The 22,314-nt window shown below is 41.4% G+C and overlaps 1 protein-coding gene across 2 annotated transcripts in view; it reads left to right on the top strand.

The window, feature by feature from the left end:
- The window catches only part of DNAJC1 (DnaJ heat shock protein family (Hsp40) member C1), a 113,035-nt gene that overhangs the window by 63,267 nt on the left and 27,454 nt on the right, over positions 1-22,314 (top strand). For both annotated transcript variants that reach the window (XM_054171369.1, XM_054171368.1), the window contains exons 7-8: positions 1,316-1,406; positions 11,218-11,384. In XM_054171369.1, coding sequence (XP_054027344.1) covers positions 1,316-1,406; positions 11,218-11,384 — 258 coding nt within the window. The remainder of the gene's footprint in view (positions 1-1,315; positions 1,407-11,217; positions 11,385-22,314) is intronic.

Raw genomic sequence — 22,314 nt, 5'->3', positions numbered from 1 at the left:
TTTTCCACCTTCCTCAAGTATCTTTGAAGGGGTAGGTGCCAGTCTAAGGTAAAGGAGTACCCTTGTGGTGTCTTTGGAGGAGCCAGTGTTTTTTGGATGACTTTTGCCGTTAGAGGCAGCAATGGCTGCTTGACTCGGTTTTTCTTTTCAGAATTTATTAAGATGCCTTATTTTAGTTTTTAATGAGACCAAATTTTGTTCCAATGTGTGGGATTGCAGTTGAAATTATAAAACTATTTACTGGTGCTTTACAATACTTCCTGCATGAAAGTTGAAATTACACTTTTATACATAAGAAATGGAACTGTTAATGTAACAACAAGAATAAAATTATTTTGGGCTATAAGGAACTGAAAGTAGGTTTGTCTAATAGTATAATTTTTACTTCCTACAAGAGATGTTCTGCATGCTTGGAAATGATGACTGATAATTGGTCCATTTCAGTATTTCATTTTTTTTTTTTGAATGAGTACAGAACTCTCTTAAACTGCCAAGTAGGAGAAAGAAAACTCTTCACAGCTCAAACCTCAGCAATCTATTTGTTCACGTTGGAAAGCTTTCAGACCAAATCTGTGCTTATTAATTCATCAGAGTTTGGAAATGTGTACCTTATTGGGAGATTTGTGATGGGGCTTCTAGTTTTATTTGTACATTTGCCAAGTAGATTTCAGGTTAGAGTCTAATCCTTGGAGAAAAAAACAAACCCTTTAATATATATCTTCAGCACTTGAATAGCAGTGTAGAAGTTGGTTAAAATAAACAACACAAACCCCAACCCAAGCAATCAGCCAAAAAAAACCCACAGCCAAACCAAAAAACAACCAACCAAACAAAAAGGAAAGAAAAGGAAAACAAAAGGGAACGAGTTGGATTTGGGAGCATGCAGCTGCACCATCATCTGTGCACACCAAGTTGACTGCTGCCTAGCAATTGCCTCTTGTTTGTCCTTGCACACACAACTCTAATTAAAAACTTTTCTTTCTTTCTTGAACTTCCAGATTGCTGATGTGAGCAAAGTGAGAGTGTGGCCTCGTACAGAGAGCTGTAGGTAGTGATCAGAAATGTGGTCCTAATGATTTTACTTTGCAGGTTGTTGAGCATCATAGTCGATAATAGCAACACAATTACATTTGAACCTTTCTTACACAAGAATTCTGTACTCTGAACAAATGCTTTCTATACTGCAAATTGCTGTAACTCAAGGAAATTAATGTATCTGAATATTTTTTGTGGTAAGGTTGAGAAGTTTAAAGAGAGCCATTGCACTAACTTGTTTGTATAAGGATGCTAATGCCATTGCAACATTCTCTTAAAGGATGCCAGACAATTATATATAGAATATAAAGAAACAAAAATGAAGGCGAAAGAAGATGCCCTGGCTAAGGCTGAACTTGAAACACTTCAGAGTGAGTTTTTTACCACTGTCTTCATAAACAAAGCTTTACTGTGATATACCTACTACACCAGATGTGTATGAATAAACATTTGTATCCTCTTCTAAAATACATGCTTTATAGTAATTTCTCTACTGCTGTTAATGTGAGCTTTTAATTTTGTGACTAGTTTTTGCAGTAGGCAGCTGGTTTGTTCCTATAGAAGCATAAAGCTCATGTGATAGTGATACTGTGGCACCACAGGCATGCTTTGCTGGAAATGCTGCTTTGCACTAGAGGGAAATCTCAGCTGTCTAGATCAGAGTATGTGCTTTCAGAAGTGACCTCTTGCTTTTTGAGCATCCTGGTATTCTCTAGATCCCTAAATATTTCTTTAAAACACTCTGTTTAATGCTTCCTTCATCTGTATTGAGTTGATTTCTGTGGTAGAAATTGAACACCATTTGAATTTCCAAAAGCACGGATGGAGACTTGGGAGATGGATTCCTGCTGCTGTTGAAATAAATGCCTAAAAGTCTTTACACTCCTATAAAAGACCAGAGAAGAATATTAGCATTTCCCTTAATATTCAGAATAATTATAGGTGATTTTTCTTTCCAGTTATTTACTTCTGACAATGATTAACCCTACCCTCTTCTGAAGACAATTTAACAAGTTGTTTGTGTTTTTTTGTCTGTCTGTGTATGTGTTCTTGCTTTATTTGCTGTACTAAATTGCATGCTTTTAAGTTGCTTTATTCTGCACTGAGTGTGCTGCAATAATTTGCTAGTTTGGGGTATGCATAAGTCTTAAGCACTTAAAATCCATTAATTCTGTAAATCAGCAGTGATCCAGTTCCAGTGATAATTCCCAACTTACCCATGGCTAAATCTCTTTTGAGAAAATGGGTAACATTCAGCACATCAGTGAACATCATGGACCCAGGCCAAATCTAGCAAAATACTGCATTTAATGCTTGTAAGGGAGGCCTGCTATTATGTTTGAGATACCTGCCACAAAATGGGCCCTTGAAAAGGGTCTTGACTCGGGTTATTAAAAACTTGTTAAATTGTCAGCTAGTAACATACTGCCATTGTTCAGAATAGCTGGCATGTGTTCTTCCTCGGGAAGTGCTGTTCCAGAAGGACTGGGATTTGAAAATAGAAGTGCAAATGAAAGTACAAAGTCATGAAAATTGTAATGTGGACATTCCTGTGTTTCACTGGAAGACCACATGTGGACTTTTCTGTATCTCTCCTCTGCCAGGTGTCACGTAAGAGTCACTGGCTTTTTTGGTACTTCCAGCAGCAGTACCCACACATGAGGTGCAGGTTTAGCACACATCCCCCTCCAGCTCACCCCTGACCTCTCACAGAAGCACCACCCTGTCCCCTGTCATGCTGCTGGATGTGATATGGTGACATGGCATGTGACCTTCATGTCTGCCAGGTGACCCAGTGTCACTCATGTGAGCAGGGGCCAGTCGTCACCGGTCTCACTGGCTGGCACTCTGTCCTCCCTTGGTAGGCTTGCTGGCAAGGAGCAAGGGGAAGGATTGAGAGTCACCACCTGTAATTAGCAGGGTTTGAAAATTAACATGGAATTAATTTGGTCATTTGGTCAGCTGTAGCAATGCTGTTTCTGGGCAGCAGAATCAGTTGACAGTTACATTTCTAACAAGGAAATAAGAGTCCCAAGAGAAGAACAAGAGCTGCATCTATGTTACTGGGGGGAGGGATAATAATTTTCTTCCCGAAGGCTGCATGCAAAGCATCTGTCAAATTTGCTTATTTCAGTGTTGGTCTGCATTGTCACTTCACAATTAGCATAGAAAGTTTATAAGGCAGCAAGCATACATTTTATTTGCCCCCATTCTTCTTGGTTTTAGAGACCATGGAATGTGAGTTCATAATAACGTTTCCATCTATCTAATTGAGTAAATGTATCTCTGCAGATTAGCAATGGCTGTTATGCATTGCTTGTTTTTTCATGACCTAATTGCCAGTTTCAGCTTTCCTGCTGAAACTCTGTAGGCAGCTTGAACTAAAACCAGAGAAGGGTACTGGAGGAAGAAAACACAATTTGCAATGTTAGAAAGGATGCACAGTATTTGAGGGGTCATTGAAATGCTCTTTATAAGGCATGTGAAAAAGTAACTTCTTGGTAAGGCAGTATTATGCACAATTTTAATGTATTTTTCTGGAACTTAGGCAGTGGTTTTGATCACTTCTCAGTCTGTTCAAAATTGTCTTTAGTACCTTAGAAGTATGGAATCACAGACTCATATTGGTTGGAAAAGACCTTTAAGATGAAGCTCAACCATTCTCTAATTCTGCCAAGGCTGGAGCTAAATCATGTCCCTCAGCACTGAATCTCTGCCTCTTGCAAACACCTACAGGGATGGAGATTCAGCCACCTCCATGGGCAGCCTGTTCTAGTGGTTGAGAACCCTTTCAGGAAACAAATTTTTTCTAATCCCCAACCTAAACCTCCTCTGGTGCAACTTGAGGCTATTTCCTCTCACCCTCTCACCCTTTCCCTACTAGGGAGAAGAAACCAACCCCCACCTGACTCCAACCTCCTTTCAGGGACTTGTAGAGAGCCAGAAGGTCTTCACTCAGCCTCTTTTCTCAGGGCTAAACAACCCCAGTTCCCTTAGCCCCAAACCTTAGGAAAAAGCTATAAACCTTAAAAAAAAAAAGAGACTCATGAAGCTTGCATTGTAAGTTGCTAAGCACCATGAAGGTTTGTATAGAATTACAGATAACTGGGTAGATAACATGTAGAGAAATAGAAATGGGTTGCCTTATATTTTCTCATGCCTTTTTCATGTTTAGGTACCCAAACACAAAATTTACTTTAAAATGGAAGTGCTTTCATTAATAAACTTCCTTTTAGCTTCTTCCTCTCCTGTAGTGTCACATGTGTATGATCGTGTATCAGGGAATGCTTCCGTAGCAATAAATAGCCCTGTTCTTCTAAGTTATAGGGTGTAGAATAGAGCATGTATTAACTGAACTGAGGAGTCATTAAGCTGAGAAGACTTAGGCACACAGTGTCAGTGGAGGCAGATGATTACCAGCTTTTAAACTGGAATTGGCAAGTTTCAGTAGTTAGCAAGGCAAATTCTAGCAGCTCTACTGCTCCTCTCTTGCTCTCCATAGTACTTTTTTTCAGCCACGTCTGTTTGGGGGGAAAACACATTTATCTTTCTTTATCCTTAGCCTTGATAGTGTCCTTGCTTTCTGTTCTTGTTATATTTGCTTTCCCTAGCCTTCAGCACAAAGACATAAATCTGTTTTTAAGATATGCTTCTTTAGAGCCTATCTTTAAAGGACCTGCTGGGTACTGCAGGTGAGCTCCACTGACATCCTAGTTACCAAACATTTGCTTTGTAAATCCAGAATCCTTGCCCTGATATACAAAGCACCAGGAACAATTTATGGCAAGAAACTGTTTTGTTATAAACTATCTTGAAAGTCCTTAGTTAGATTTCCTTTTTGGGGGGGGGGGGGGGGTGGTTCGGTTGGGTTTTTTTTTCCCCTCACCCCCCTCATTCAAGCTTTAACTGAAGTACAAAATTATTAGCCCTGTGGCTGCATGACTGCTGTTCTTTCTGTATTATGATGGTGCCTCTCTAGTGGTGTTTATATCTTTGTACAGGGCTATGTAGTAGGACATGCCATACCTGAGTGCCTGCTGTGAAAAATCCAGACTTTAGTACATTGGAGTGAATTAAGGCTTTGGTGCTTCCCCCTTTCCACACAGCCTGGGGTATAGCTTCCCTTTTTCCAGTCTGGGGTATAGCTTGTTGCTTGGCTAGCTTTTTACATTGTTTCATGAAACTTAGGAATAGAAGACACCGCTAGAGCATCTAGTATAATGTGTTTGTTTCAGACTCTTACAGGCAAAAAATCAGCTAAAACTACTGATTCCCATGATTCATCCTGTTTGATGTGTACCAGGGAGGCACTTCAGCTTTTAGCATCTTATTATGCAAGTTACAGTACTGATCAGAAAACCTTGAGATGTCTTCAGTCCTTCATGGTTTGTTCAGATAATTACTTCTGTTATATAGTTACATCTTAATTTCATTATGGATTTCTCTAGCTTTAGCTTACAGTTCTTCATTATTAAGCATTTTTTTTTCTGTGGTTAAAGAAGAAGTTTTATTTATCTGCAGGTTTTCTTGATGTAAAGCATTTCTTTAGCCCTTAGTTTCTGTGGATTTTCTGTCTAGTTCATTTTCCTGTGTAGTGGGAAATATTTGACCTAGGATTGCCATCCATTCTTATTTGTCATCTTTAGATTATAAAGCCATATTTCTTCTGTTACTTCTGCTCACAGAATCACAGATTACCTCAGGTCCCATTGCTCTGATACCTCCTTTCAGATCACTTGTCCACCATAACTGCAAGCTGTTACATCAAAGGTTCTTTGCACACAGTCCCTCATAAGTGCAGATGTGGCATAAGGTCCTTAAGTGTGTAATTTTCAAATATACTTTTGATTTGATGGGTTCCAGACTACCAGCCAGTCCGTAGTCCTACTTCTTCCTGTGCTTCCCTCTTCACTGTGAACCACTTGGAGCAAATTTCTGCCATCTGGCACTGTACTGAAGATGGCTTTACATTTACTTCCAACCAATTGAGAAATACCTTGGGTAATTGTGTTTAGGATTAATCCTTGCCAAAATGCACCCTTTGGGTGCCTGCTCAGTAATGCTCTGCTGACAGGCAGGTTCAGGGGAAATTAATTGATGGAATGCACTGTTGTTGTGGTTGGCCTGGGTGCAAATGTTCTGATCACTTAATTGTTACCTCTGAAGCCTAATTATGGAAACTAAGTATCATCCTTTTCACTGATTGTTTCGGCTGGAAGGATTCGGAACTTGCTTGCCAGCTTGTGTGCTGTTTCCAATTGTTTCAGCTAGGCTGCATGAGGCCTGACTCCGCAAACCTTCCTCCAGATTTTATGGCAAGCATTCCACTAGCATCCAGCATTATGGGGCTCCTTTGAAAGAGGCTTTAGTTCTAACCCTTTCATATGATCATGGTGGGGTGTTGGGGGGGAACAGGGGGTTTTGGGAAGGGTAGCTACTCAGAAAAAGGTGAACATCATCAAAGCCCTGCAGCTTGTGAGAGGTTGGGTTGGGTGTTTTTTGTAGTTCAGATTGGATTTGTCACAGCACATTTTTAGTTATTTGCTCCGGAATAAACTAGCCTACAGGTTTCAGTACAGCAGATGTATACATCTGTCTCTAACTTGTGATGCATTCACATCTTTCCTACAAGGAGAAACTGAGGGAGCTGGGCCTCTTCAGTTTGGAGAGGAGGAGCCTGAGGGGTGACCTCATTCATGTTGATCAAGATGTGCAGGGTGAGTGCCAGGAGGCTGGAGCCAGGCTCTGCTGGGTGATGCCCAAAGACAGCACAAGGGGCAGTGGTGGAAGCTGAGGCAGAGGAAGTTCTGTGGAAACAGGAGGAAAAATGTTTTCCCTGTGAGGGTGACAGAACACTGGAAGAGGCTGCCCAGCGGGGTTGTGGAGTCTCCCTCTCTGGAGATATTCAAAACCTGCTTGGATGTGTGATCTGTTCTAGGTGCTCCTGCTCTGGCAGGGAGGTTGGACTGGATGAGCTTTCGAGGTCCTTTCCAAACCCTAACATTCTGCAATTCTGTGATTCATATAATCCTTTTGATTCTGTGTATAATTCCTTTGGTTTTGAGTATAGAAACTTGTATCTTTAAAATATATAAGGGTTTTGTCCCATATTTGCAGTAATAGTGAATATAGTTTGCTCCATTTTTTTTCAATAGGCTGTCAAAACCTTAGTATCATTTTTTCCCTGACTCTTTGGGTCTATTACATTCTGACTGTGTTGCTCCACATGCACGTGATTCATTTATTTTTCTCTCTCATATTGTCACCAAATTTTAGCTTGCAAATGTTTTAGTTGCCCTCCATAGTTACATAGGTGGAGTCACATCGATGAATGAACAATGATGAAAGAAAAGGAGATCTCCACGCAGTGTCTTGCTGGCTGCTGTCTACCCCTGTGTGTGGTCATACTTCTTGTGTATCAAACCTGAGATGCCAGTCAGTCTGTCCCTTTTCTTTTTGTGATTCTTTTCAAGACATCACTATCTTTTTGGACCATATTTTCTATGAATTCTGTGAATTCTTGTTGCTGCCTACAGCTTAGAAGCTTTGCAGAGAAAGGGAGCTCCAGCTTGATGTGTCATACTTTCTTTGCAGAAGTTTGGCACTTGGCTTTTGGCTTATTTTCTTTCTTCTTTCTATATGAAGTCTTTTTTTGTTTTCCTCTGAAAAGTTATCTGAATGCTTTACATTTACATCAGCTAGCAAGTAAAAGTTCTCTGTACTTTGACTTGCACTTTGGCTGGTCTTGTTTGGTTGGGGTTTTTTGTGGGGTTTGGTTTATGGGGTGTTGGTAGGGTTTTTTGCCTTTTTTTTCTTTTTAATTTGTTTTAATTATTACTTATTTTCATAAACTCAGTGGCTACACTGTCATTTGGCAATTAAAATAGATAATGTTCCCAGAAAATGGTTTTGAGAGTAAGCTATTCCTCTGTCACTGGAGGTGTTCAGGAGGAGACTTGATAGGGTACTTGGTTGCATGGTTTAGTTGATTAGGTGGTGTTGGATGATAGGTTGGACACAATGATCTTGAGGGTCTCTTCCAACCTGGTTTATTCTGTTCTGTTCTGTTCTCTGTCTTATTGAGCTAGCTGTACTTTGTCCATCTTCACCTGAAAGCGCAACACTGCTTGGCTGCCTTAAGCTGAGACTTCATCTTGTACAGTAGAAGCCCTGAACATAACTCCTGAACTTCCTCTATCTCAAATCCTTTCTAATGTTACCTTTGCACCCCCTTTTATGTGCTTTCCTATTCTGAAAAGTGGCTTTTGAAAATTCTGAGGTGAAACAGTTCTCAGTGGGGTATTGGGAGCCCTGTGTCCAATGTGCTGAGACTTCAATTCTGTTGATTTTATTTCTTCTACTTAATTTACTCTCCCAGTAAGGTTATGCTGAACTCCATCTTTTTTGTATATGTGTGGGACATGGTAGGGACAAGTCGTAATTGTGGTTGAGTTCTTGCTTCACATTGTACAGCTGTCTTCTCCAGGTGGGATTTGTCATTCTTTCGATGGTCAGCGAACAGTAGGTGTCTTACCTATATCTTCCTCTCTCACCTAAATGCCTGAAGAAAGCCTAGATACTACTTTTGATACCTCATGTTAAAGTAAGGTGCAGTGTCTTCTGGAAATACTGCTACAGAATTACTTGTGAATGGCTACAGAAGGAACCTAGGTGATTTGCAGTCTTCATTTTGAAATTTTAGAGGCATTCAGGCTGAAACTATTTGCATATTTTGAGGGACAGGTAGCAGACAGTAGCTGATGAGGTGCAAGATACAGGAACATCCAACTGTCTTGGTGTGTCTCCACTGCTCACTAATTCCAGGTGAACACACACAGTGCCACAAGTGGTAAATGTCATTGAAGGTCACCTCCTAGAATTTTTTAGCCAGAGTATGCATTTGGCAGTAACTAGCAGGTGAACCATTGCTACTTATCCTTGCAAATCTTAACTCTGTTTCCAGAAGTTATTGCATGTGGCAATTTAGGGGGCAAATGAGGTAATTTTAATATATGTGAATTGATTATTTTTAAAAAATACCTTTTGAAACCAAATTAAATTTGCACCAATATTGTCTTCAATAACATCTGAACAATGAGAGAAATTCTGGTTAAGGTTTTGGGGCTTTCTTTTAGTTTTGTTTTTTGGGGGGGAGCAGATGCCATTCCATTATATTGGCTATGCATGCCTATAGAAGGTTACCAAAAAGATCCAGACACAAATTGCTACTTAAGTTACTCTTAATAAATGAAATATTAAAAATTGCAAGCAAAGTTAAAGGGTGTTTTTTTTCCCCCTGCTAAACCAGGTCTCTGAACAATGTACATTTAAAAGGTGACAATATCCATAGTCATTCTCTTAGCTTTAAAGATCTGTATGAACTTCCTTTTCCTTTTGGACTTCTGAAAGGTGCCATGAAACTTTTCACAGAATCTCAGAATGTTAGGTGTGGGAAGGAACCTCGCAGAGAACATTGAATCCAACCCCCTTGCAAGAGCCAGATCATTTAGGGTGGGTCACACAGGAATGCATCCAGGTGGGTTTTGAAAGTGTCCAGAGAAGGATGCTCTGCAACCTCTCTGGGCAGCCTGCTCCAGGGCTCTGTCACCCTCACAGCAAAGAAGTGTCTCCATGTGTGGAAGTGTAATCTCCTGTGTTCCAGCTCGTACCTGTTGTTCCTTGTCCTGTCACTGGGCACCACCAAAAAGAGTCTGGCATCTTCATCTTGACACCCACCCCTCAGATATTTATGGTCATTGATCAGATCCCCATCTATTGTTGTTACAAATATTCAGTTCCTTGGAGTGTGTCAAGTCCATGGAGTTGTTTCACTCTGCTGTTCCTGCACACAGACTGTTAGGAAAAAGAATTCTGCATCAGAGTCTGTAGGGAACAGCCCCTCTGTCCTCTTCAGGATATTTCTTCCAGAAGGTTTCAATGGAAAACAGGCATTTTCCTGTGATGCTCAGAACACTCTTCGAGCATGGTTGCAAAGGATGCCTCAAAGCTGTTCTGCTCACTGCTGCTGAAAAGCGTGATTCTCCTTTTCCTTGCCCACCACCTTTAAGTGACTTGGATTATTTTATTTTTTTCCTTTCAAGTGTAAAAGAGTCATTTTCTACTAGGTTAGTGAATTGGTTTGCTAAGTGGTTGGTTAAGTTCCTGTCCAGTCTGTGATTCTATGCCTTTCAGAGCACAAACAGAAGAGTGAAGAGCAGATAAGGACACAGTGGAGATTGGAAAAATGGCAGCACTTTCTTTTAGCTGCAGCCAGCCATTAGATAAGCCTTTTTTGGTTTCAGTAACATCATTAGGGACATCCAGTTCTTGTGAGTACAGCATGTTTTTAAGACAGTGAGGAAAAAACAGGCATCCCATTTGGCATACCTGAGGTTTATGGCTGCTTTCTGCAGCTCAGGAATTCAAGAAGAATGCTCAAGGTGCTGTTTCTGATCCTCATCCTCTTGTCTTTCCTAAAGTTCAATCACTCTTAAAGCTATCTTTTGAGACTGTCTTATATAGGGCATATGTTTTCAGTTGCTGAGGTTTAGGTAGTGGTGGTGGTTGTTCTACTACCTTCTTGTTTGCTGCTTCCATTTGTTACCATTTGAAGGACAGAGAGCGGGGAACAGTGATCAGGTTGAGAAATGAGATCCAACATTGAGTCTTCCTAAATGTGTAAGTGCTAGAACAGAACTATTTGTAGTTACAGGGATCTAAGAACACAAAAGCTATCTCCTGGCTCAGAAGCTTTTCCTCAGCACAGCTGACCAATACAAAATTGTCTAAAACTCAACCTTTCTACCTTTGGCACTTTCTTTGAAGTCAGCTGGACTTCTGACATCATCTAACAGCTCCCTATGCTTTTGCCTGTACTAATTACAATTGCCAGATGGTGCAGCAGTGACGAGAGCGAACGGTGATGTTGAGGGTCTCATTTGGCTCTCTAAGGCATGGTTCAGATAGAAAAGAGGCTAATGGGTGCTGCTATTTATTTTTTATTAAAATGGAATTACTGTGTAGCGCTCTGAACTAGATTTTTAACAAAGAAATTGAAGCCACTTCCTCAATGGAAATATTAACAAAGCATTAAGAGGTGAGGAGCATGGTCTGCTTCTGAATTATTCTGCTCTGCAGTATTAGTAGCATCACTTTTCCTACTTCTTTTCCATTTTTGTGTAGAGGAGAAGAAACCTAAAGTCAGGAAACCCAAATCAGAGTTCCCTGCATACACAGCTCTGGAATTAAATTCATATACCCCATCATATGATCATGGAGCTTCAATTGAAGAGATTGAGGAACAGATGGATGACTGGTTGGGAGGCAGGAACAAGACACAAAAAAAGAAGGTAAGTTCAAAATATTTCATGTTGTTACACATTTGCGATGTTGGTTCTCCTGCTCACCTCTTAAGTGGAATATTGTGTGTGTACCACCACCTTGCAGTCTAGAGAAGTATTAATTGTCAGGCAGAGACATCATGGAAAAGGTGATACTGATGTTCAATGTAATTTGTGCAATGACACCAGAAATCTGGTTATAATAGGATGTGATTGATTAGAATATATGAAGGCTCTCCATGATTTCTACTATAAAGGCTATTCTTGTTCGCTAGGAATGAGTAGAACCTAATGCTCTCAAGTTTTATGAGGCTTGGTTCGTTCTCTTAATTGCAGTTAATACTATTTTGCTTGCAAGAATAGATCCTTCTCTATTTAAAAAAAAGGAAGAAGAAACCTTCACTTCTTAATACCCAGGTGCAGTTATCTCTTGATTATGGCTTATATACGTCATGTGTTTCATCTGACAGAAGGCAAAGTCCTAACAATATGACTTATGCCTACTGTTAAGGCTCTTTCCAGAGAGAAGGGTTTGTAGTGGCAGTTAGCCTAATTATATGCTGGGAACTTTTATTAACATGTTGGCTTGAAAATGTATAATTTTCATCCTAGAACTGACATACACAGGTAACAGAAGTGTTACAGATTAATCTCCTGACTTGCAAATGTACCTCGTTTGTAAGACTGAGATGAGAAGAGTGGTGTGTTTGGGGTGGAGTTAGGGCAACACTTGGACTTCTGTGTCAAAATAGTGAAAGATGCATAGATGTGATGCTTAGGGATGTGGTTTAGTGATGGTAGTTTAGCAGTAGTGGTGGGATTGTGAGCTCTAGACAAATGGTTGGACTTGAATTCCAAAGGTTTCTTCCAACCTCAACAGTTCTGTGATTCTATGATTCTAAAGGTCTGTCTCCATTTTTCTTGTAAGCCCCCTTTAAGCACTGGAAGCCTTCTCTTCTCCAGGCTGAACACCCCCATCTCTCTCAGCCTCACAGCAGAGGGGTTCCAGCTCTTGCATCATTTTTGTGGCCTTCTCGGGACCCACTCCAGCACCTCAATGTCTGTCTTGTAGTGAGGCCCGCAAAACTGAACCCTATACTCAAAGTGTGGCCTCACTGCTGCTGAGTACAGGGGGATAATCACTTCCCTCATCCTGCTGCTCACACTACTCCTGATCTAGGCCAGGATGCTGGTGGGCTTGTTGCCTTATAGAATCAATAAGGTTGGAAAAGACCTCAAAGATCATCAAATCCAACCTGTCACCACAGACCTCATGACTACTAAACCATGGCTTCAAGTGCCACATCCAGTCCCTATTTGAACATCTCCAGGGATAGTGACTCCACCACCTCCCTGGGCAGCACATTCCAATGGCTAACAGCTCTCTCAGTAAAGAACTTTCTCCTCACCACTAGCCTAAACTTCCCCTGGCTGTGACCTCTTGTTCTGGTGCTGGTTGCCTCGGAGAAGAGACCAACCCCCTCCTGGCTACAACCTCCCTTCAGGTAGTTGTAGAGAGCAATGAGGTCTCCCCTGAGCCTCCTCTTCTCCAGGCTAAACAATCCCAGCTCCCTCAGCCTCTCATCTTCATCTGGCTGTCAACCAGCACCCACCCCCAGATCATTTTCCACTGGACCATTTTGCAGCATTCATCAGGCTGTTGTGACCCAAGTGCAGGACCTGGCTCTTGGCCTTGCTGAATCTCATACAATTGGCCTCAGCGGACACATTACCTACAGCAGTTAGGAAACTTCTCTGTGAACATGTTCTTTTAACTCCATCTGCTGAAAACAACGTGAGCAGACTCAGCTGTATTTGAGAGCGTGGAAGTGAAGCAATGAGACACTTGAGGGCCTCTTCTAGGTAGGAAGTCATCCTTACCCAGCATTAAACTGCATATTCATATAGCATTGTGTTCATGCCAACTGTGTCTGACTACAGAATGCAGAGCAATTACTAAAAGCTCATTCTCATGCTGATAACAAAGCTCTTCAAAGCAAGTACTGGAAAAGTTTATTTCTGAAATTGTTTTTGTTTTGTCACTGAGGGTCTGTACTCCCAGATTAGATCCTCTGGGTTGCTAGGAGGAGATAAGAATCTTAATTTACTTAGCTTGAGCTTCTGATTTATTTATTTTTTTCCTTTATCTGTCACCAGAAATTGACTGGAAAAAGTGTTCTGTGCAGTTAGGAATTAAGGGACATTTAGAGGGAGTGTTACCAGGGGCTTCCTTCTCAGCTGCATCATTTTGTGGCCTACATATGGTGTTAAGCCACCCTTGCATTACTCTCTAACCATCTAACCTTTCGCTTTGCTGTTGGGCAACCTATTGGGTAGAGCTGGAAGGGAAAAGAGCAACTTCTTAGAAGGCATTTTTTTGTTCCATCTGATCTTGTTCTGTCGTATCTGCAACTATTCATGCAAGACTAGATGTATTTCTGGAATCATTCTGTTGATGAATCATGGCCAAGTAATTTCTCTCCCGGTAGGATTTATCTCAACGTTCTTTGTTGTGGTTGGATTTTGCATGATTTGTAACACAGGTTGATTTCACGAGAGTTCATTGTTTGTGTGAATAATGTTGTTGTTGTTGCATGAAAATCCTGGCCCTTGAGAAATCAATGGGAGATTTATCGCTGTCTTCAGTGGGACCAGGATTATCATTCCTTTTGGTTTACAGATTCTTCATCTTCTCCCACCGGAATCTCCTCTTCATTCCGTATCGTTATTTGACTCGCTCATCTCTGAAGATAGAGTTCCAAGTTCTGGCTCGATGAGGGGTGGATACTAATGACCTTTTGATATTTACTTGCTCTGTACAGGGGAGACAAAGGCAGAGAAAAGGCAGTGCCTGATCCCATCCAGGTGGACCAGATGTATGGATAGAAAATGATGTTTCTCATTATTTTTGTTTTTCATGTTACCCTACAGCACATCTTGGCATTTGGGTGTTTCTGATGTTGCAGGAGCACCTGGCTTGATTTTACTAAAGCAGCAATAGTAAAAACTATTTTTGTGCACAGAGCTCAAGAAGCTGAGAGAATGTGGATCTGTTCCATTTGCTACCCTTTACTTTTATCCTTAAATTAGGATTATTAAAAGTACCCTGAAGCAAAAGTACCCATAAGCGTTGTTTTTACAGAGCTCATTGGTAGGTGCAGAAACAGAGCAGTTGCCGCTGTTTTCCAGTTGTTGAACTGTAGGCTGTGGTCATCTTATACTGAGCTCTTCTCTGGTTAAAATGCAGTTTGTGTTTTTATTTTTCCCAGCCTGGGCCATCAAAGCTCTGTGTTTCATAACTGGGATATTGATACCTGAGTGAGCTTTTTAATCCTCAAGGTTTTGTTTCATAGCTAGCAGTGGAACTTAACTTGAATTGTACAAAGGAGGTCTCTCTGCAAAATGCCACAGAAATGCTAAATTATTGTTATTTTGATAGTTTAAAAAGTATAGCTTTGACAATTAAATTTTAGTCATCTTATAATCTTGCATGTTTCGTAATTGCCAGCTAGCCTGCCACCTGCTCTCTTCTGCCTTGAATCTTCCCACATCTGTGCTGCTGTGAAATCTGAGTATGCTTTTTCTTTAGTAGCAAATAACATGGTGCTTGTTCTAATCAGACATCATATGACAGATTACCTGAGTACAGTTTCTAGGCTTTTAAAAAATGTTAATTCCTGAAGCAAGCAGTTTGTATGGTAGCAGGATTAAGGTGCTGTGTAAACCAGCTGGTTTAATGAATTGGGCTTCGAGGGGGGAGGGGCATTTTGGTTTAAGTGTGCTGCTTGGGGTCATCTACTTCTGAAATGATTTTCTTTCTCAAAGCAGTGAAACAAGTAGGATATCTGAAAAGTGTGTCTGTGTTCCCAATCTCTCTTATTCCTGGGACAGGTACAAGCTAGCAGTCTGAGGTTCCTCATGGTGTCCTGCTGGTGTCTCACCCTAGGCTTGCTGTAGGTGGAGAAAGCAAATCACTGTGTGCCCGTTGAATTGAAGGCTCTATATTGAGACTGCCAGCAGCCATACCTGTTAGTGTCAGTTATGAAGCTATTCACTAGGAGCTAATCTAAGCTCATAATACATTTTAACCTAAGCTCCACACTCTCATCAAATGGTGATGACTTTGAGTCGCTATTGATCTGGGCCATATTGAATTCAGTAACCCCGAGGTGAAAATCTCAGAATGCCATTACAAAACTGTTCAGCAATGTAGTGTCCCTGAAAAGATACTTCATTTAAAAAAAAAAGGAAACCACCCCAAAATCTGCATTGGAGTGGTACTGAAAGGGTGAAGTCAGAAGACTCCAGGCTTTCCTGTGGTTTATTAGGCTTTATGTCATTGCAACCATTTTGTAATCAGCCTGAGTAGAGTAATGGAATGGAATTTTGAAATGACTCTACAATTCTTATCCTAGAGGTAACTCCTGCAGCTATCATACTTAAGAATTTTTAGTGTTAATGAAAAAGCTTTTGCCTTGCACACACCTTTAAAAACAGATGTTTAAATCTAGCTGTATAATACACTCCGGTTCCTGACTGAGGTTGGTGAACAAGTACTGAGCAGTGTATGCAGGTTTCTTTTGTGCAGCAGGATGATCTTGATAAAATGGTGATGTTCACAGCTGGAACAGTGTAGAGAAAGTACTCAAGCTGTGCCAGGGGAGAATCAGGCTGGATGTTAGGAAATATTTCTTCACTGAAAGGGTTGTCAAACACTGGAATGGTCTGCCCAAGGTAGTGGTAGAGCCACCATTGCTGGAGGTGTTTAAGCAGTGTGTGGACCTGGTGCTTAGGAGCATGGTGTAATGTTGACCCTTCAGTGCTGGGTTGAGGGTTGGACTTGGATGATCACTGAGGAGGTGCTGGAGTATGTCCAGAGAAGGGCCACAAGGATGATCAGAGGGCTGGAGCACCTCTCCTCTGAAGACAGACTGAAGGAGTTGGGGCTGTTCAGTCTGGAGAAGAGAAGGCTCCAAGGTGACCTAATTGTGGCCTTCCAGTATCTGAAGGGGGCCTACAAGAGGCTGGGGAGGGACTTCTCAGGATCTCAGGTAGTGATAGGACTAGGGGGAATGGAATGAAGCTGGAGGTGGGGAGATTCAGGCTGGAGGTGAGGAGGAAGTTCTTCCCCATGAGAGTGGTGGAGCCCTGGAATGGCTTGTCCAGGGAGGTGGTTAGGGCACCATCCCTGGAGGTGTTTAAGCCCAGGCTGGATGAGGCTGTGTCCAGCCTGATCTAGTGTGGGGTGTCCCTGCCCATGGCAGGGGGGTTGGAACTAGATGATCCTTGTGGTCCCTTCCAACCCTGACTGATACTTTGATACTATGACTCTTCCAACCCAATGTTTTCTGTGATTCTTTTGTCCTGTCTTTGTGAGGTGACAATGAACAGGACTTGATTTAGCAAAAAGCAGATGGACACCTTGCTTATTCTAAAATGTGTAGTAGTGATTCTATTCCTTTTGCTCTTCCTCTCTCCTAGCCACCAAGTCAGTCTAATGAACAAAAGAAAAATAGAAAATCTTTAGGTTTTTTCCAAGTGTCACACTTAACAGCCAAAGGCTTGTTGGGTTTATAGCTTCTTTTTGTTTCTTTATGTGACTGTTGAACCAGAGCAGAGGAGCAAATCAGTGTATTTACTGTATTTCTAGCCAGTTGGTATATGTTTTGTTTAGAAGGAATGCATTTATGACCTTTTGAATTGTATCTCCTTAAATGCAGATGATACCCTTGGTTTTGTTCTTCTATCTTTAAATATGTTAGCTACTGTGAACTTTATTGTGGACTTGAATAATTTTTGAGGAGAGAATAAATGCGTTTGGTTGGGGTTTTTTAATTGAATTTCCCTTGGCTCCTCCTTTCCACATCTTTAAATCTAGAATAAAACCCCTCTGCTTTTGAGCTGTGGATATCACATCAGTAGTTCAGAAATCTGATTCCATCTGCAATATTAAAGAAACTTGTTGGATTTAATCCTCAGCTTTTCTTAAGGAAGAGTAAAGTTCTAGGAGTATGATGATCTGTTCTACAACTACCATCTCAAGTGGTTTTTCCCCAGTTTTATGGCAGATATGCATCAAAGAAAAAGATGTATTTGTAAACACAAAATGAAGAAAATAAATTCTTCTAGCTGTGGATTGGTAGGAGAAAGTTGTCATGACTGGGATAAGTAGTAAGAGTTGAGCAAGAGTTAGGGACTTTTACCTAAAATAGTTCAGGAATATATAAAGATGGTGAATAAAAGCTAACTGGGCAGCTGCTATGGTAAGTGTGTGGAATCTGTCTTTCCTTGTCTGCCTTTCTCTCTTCAGCCTATTAGTTTGTATAGGTGAACAGTATCACAGTATCACCAAGGTTGGAAGAGACCTCAAAGATCATCAAGTCCAACCTGTTACCACAGACCTCATGAGTAAACCATGGTACCAAGTGCCATGTCCAATCCCTTTTTTAAAACCTCCAGGGATGGTGACTCCACCACCTCCCTGGGCAGCACATTCCAATGGCTAACAATTCTCTCAGTGACAAACTTTCTCTTCACCTCCAGCCTAAACTTTCCCTGGCACAGCTTGAGACTGTGTCCTCTTGTTCTGGTGCTGGTTGCTAGAGAGAAGAGACCAACCCCCACCTGGCTACAACCTCCTTTTAGGTAGTTGTAGAGAGCATTAAGGTCTCCCCTGAGCCTCCTCTTCTCCAGGCTAAACAATCCCAGCTCCCTCAGCTTCTCCTCATAGGGCTGTGCTCAAGGCCTCTCACCAGCATGAACAAAGCATGGGAAGCTTTATTTCTTTATTCTTGTATTTATAGAAAGTAAAACAGTGTTTATAGAATAGTAACACTTCAATAACATTCTGCTTTCAAATGTACCATGCTCAGGCTGGCTAGAACTAGTTTGGGTGGAGAGCTGTTGTAATCTGTCCAAGCAGGAGAGTTATACTGTGAGCCTATTAAAAAGCATCTAAATGATCTGGAGAAATTATTTGATGTGACAGCTAGGGAAAAAGTTTTTTTGGAAACAATGTGTTTCACAGCACAACCAAAATTTAGTCTAGCTTGCAGAGGAAACAAACAGCCAAATACATATTTCCCTACGGACATTTCCTAAAGATAGTAACAATATGTTGTATAAACACTTACACACTAGTTACAAACCCAATCAGCCCTGCATATGTGTTGGATTAAGGCCATACAGTTGACATTTGCTTGATGTTTCCTGATTGTGATTGAGTTTTTAAACTTCCTGTCTAATTAAATATAGTAGCATTGGTTCGTGTCTTGTACAGACAAGAATAATAACCTACAGATTTCAACACCATGCTATAGATGCTGTGGTGTCAAATTCTAGCTTTCAGTAGTTTTTCAACTGAATCTATATCCCAGAAGAAGTGATTGATGTGACTTGCTGCCATAATTCAGCCTGACTGGTTTTGCAATGTGTGTTTTCCATTTGTAGTCCTCAGTTGAAAACTACCCAATAGCTGAAGTCAGTGGTACAAAGTTGTCCTCTCTATGGACAGACACACGAGAGTTTTTCAGATGCAGCTCTGGAACTTCTGTTAAGGCAGAATTTCTTAAATACAGTGTCTGTCCTTGGGATGTAAATTGTGAAGGAGGGGAGGTTCTCCCATGGTTTCCAGCTGAGTACTGTGAAAGGAAATTCTGGGGCTTGCTGCTGCCCTTGGGCTTTCACAAGGTGAGCATGGGATCAGAGTGGCTGCACAGCGGCCAGGTGGAAAGGGACCTGGGGTACTGGTTGATAGTAGGCTGAACATGAGCCAGCAGTGTGCCCAGGTGGCCAAGAAGGCCAATGGCATCCTGGCCTGTATCAGGAACAGCGGGGCCAGCAGGAGCAGGGAAGTCATTGTGCCCTGTACTCAGCACTGGTTAGGCCACACCTTGAATCCTCTGTCCAGTTCTGAGCCCCTCAGTTTAGGAAAGATGCTGAGTTGCTGGAAGGTGTCTAGAAAAGGGCAACAAAGCTGGGGAGGGGTTTGGAGCACAGCCCTGTGAGGAGAGGCTGAGGGAGCTGGGGTTGCTTAGCCTGGAGAAGAGGAGGCTCAGAGGAGACCTTATTGCTCTCTACAACTACCTGAAAGGAGTTTGTAGCCAGGTGGGGGTTGGTCTCTTCTCCCAGGCAACCAGCACCAGAACAAGAGGACACAGTCTCAAGCTGCACCAGGGGAGGTTTAGGGTGGATGTTAGGAAGTTGTTCTTCACAGAAAGAGAGATTGGTCATTGGAATGTGCTGCCCAGGGAGGTGGTGGAGTCACCATCACCGGAGGTGTTTAAGAGGAGACTGGATGGGGTGCTTGGTGCCATGGTTTAGTTGATTAGATGATGTTGGGTGATAGGTTAGACTCCATGATCTTAAAGGTCTTTTCCAACCTGGTTAATTTCTATTCTATTCTTAGAAAAGCATCAGATTTAATGTGTTGTACAGCACCAGAGTTTTCACACAGCCCTCTTGAGGGACCATCAACATTCTGACCATCCAAAGTTCTCTTACTGGTGTTCTCTTTTTAATCATGAGTTAAAGGGTGCATCTGGGTTCATTAATTTGTTTAAACACATACACATGAACACAATGACCTTGCTGGGACAGAATGTCAGGGACTGCAGGCCATCAGCAGCTCTGAGTTAGCCAGGACAGCTGAGCTGATTTGGCTCCAGGTGTGTCCCATCAGGATCACACTCAGTGTGGAGAAGTTTGTTGATGAGAAGGGAGCCTTCTGCTCAGGTCCCTATTCCTGCTCAGACTCCTCATGAGCCTGCTCCTTTTCCTTCTGCTTCTGAAGATTAACTGCTTGGATGTTCTGACTCCTGCACTTTTGGTAAGCTGAGTCTAACTTTGCATACTTTTTATGTGCATTTGTGTTAGTTTGTCTATTTAATTCCATTTTCATTTCAGCCTGTGGGTCTTCTTTTCCTGAGCCTCCCTTCTCATCTGGGAAGGAGTCACTGGGTGATAGAGCAAGTGCTACTGACTAAATGTAGATACAAATGCTTCAATTTTTACAATTTACTAGGTGGTAGTTGTAATTCACATTGGAAATATGGATTGCAAGAGCTTTGGAAAGTAAGTAATAGAGAATGTAGGTACTGAGTAACTTCTAGTGTGTGTTTGGTGGTTGCTGTTGTTTCTATTAACTGTAATGGTCTTGACTGGGTATCAAGTCAGAGAATGGTTTGGGTTGGAAGGGACCTGAAAGGTGATTTATTTCCAGTGTTGTAGGCAGTAACTGATTACTAGCAGTGCAGGATGGCACTGCCAGTGAAGGAGTTTAGTTGCATTTGATGTGGAAGGAAGAATATTATGTAGACATCAGCTGTGGTATTGAAGTGCTTCTGATGGAGACAGTTGAAACTAGACTGAGGAAGGTAGGGGGACAACACCTTCCCCCTCCTCTCCACCCCAATTTTGGATAAGTTGTTTAAGCTGAGTGGAAGTAGGAGAAACAGATTGCCAGCAATGAAAAAAAAAAAGGTAAAAATCCAGAAGTTATTGAGCTAAGGTCTCCACCTGCTAATGTGCCAGGGAGCAGAACAGAAAAGCTGGACAAAAGACAGGGGAGAGAGAAGAGGCCAGCACTGCGGAGCAGGTGGTTGGCAGGATTAGCTGTGCAGTAATATCTCCTTCGTCATGACGCAGTCTGGGAAGTTGGGGATGATTTAGAGTATTGATTGGGTTTAATACCACATGGTAATGGTTTCAAAACACCCCTAACAGGCTGTGTTGCACCGGGGTGGATTAAAGCAGAGCACACAACCTGGTGCTGTTAAATATTTGACGCTTGCTAAGCCTGCTTAGTGTTTCAGGAGACAAATAATAACCTTGCAAGGAAAAACACTCCTTACTAATAAAGACTAATCATACACATTAATGTGTCTGCATGCCTTTGGGCTCATCTTCTCCAGTGAATGTAACAGCATGGCCACAGATATTTAATGTATGAAGTAATTAGGAAACAAAAAGTTGCCACCTGCACTCTTAGGGGCTAAGAACTTCCTTAGTGAAGTTTATGAAAACAACAAAATAATTTTCCTGAAGACTTCATTAAGTTCTCTAGCAAAATGGAAATGCTTTTCAAACTGCACTTAAAAATGCAAGAGGGATTTAACCAAAATCCATGCAGTCCCTTTCTCTGGGATTTTTTTGTCTTCACGTTCATGTATCACAGGCCAAAGCTCATTACCTATTCAACCTATAGTTTATTTGATCTGCATGCCTGAGTGTCCTACAATCAAATTTACTGAAGAGCTGCTCACTTTTTTTTTCCCCCCTGTGTTAAAACAATTGCCATGAAGCAGCTCACAATTAAAAAAAATAAATGAGTTAACACTTTCTGCTGAGTGCTGCCATTGGAGTTGTAACATGCAATTAAAAAGTACATTTTAATTTCCCTTCAATTACACTGACTTAAATACTAATTTTGGTATTATATTTATGAACCATTTAATTGGGACATTTTTCCTCTGGCTTGTCTGATAGAAAAGTAGGTTTGGTTTTGAGAATGCAGCAAGAAGAACGAACCTTTTTTACCTCCCTGTAATGACAAACAGAAAAAGACTAAATTAGCTGGGTTTGTGTAAATATGGCAGCACAGTTTAGTTTCAGAAGCCATAAAACACAGTGTAATTTGAGTTGCTTTCCACATTCTTGAGCAAAATCTACTTCACAGGATGACTATTCAGATGGCTTTATGGTGGTAGAGGTGGGCATTTGAAACTTTCCTGCATATGAAAGGCTATCGGTTAAAGAAGGCTTGCTATTACATCCAGAATCAAAGCCTGGGAGAACCTGGACTGTGAAAGCTAATTGCAGAGCGGCAACCTGTTTCAGGTGTATATTGCTAGAGAACTTGCTTTACTGCTTTTAGCTCCTTTTTGTGGAAGAAAATGGTGTTTGAGGCACTCAAAAAACTGGTTAGCCTATTTTTATATTA

This window comes from Dryobates pubescens, chromosome 21 (genome assembly GCF_014839835.1).
Source record: "Dryobates pubescens isolate bDryPub1 chromosome 21, bDryPub1.pri, whole genome shotgun sequence".
In the NCBI taxonomy this organism is placed as follows: domain Eukaryota; kingdom Metazoa; phylum Chordata; class Aves; order Piciformes; family Picidae; genus Dryobates; species Dryobates pubescens.
This window is presented reverse-complemented; position numbering and strand designations above follow the sequence as displayed.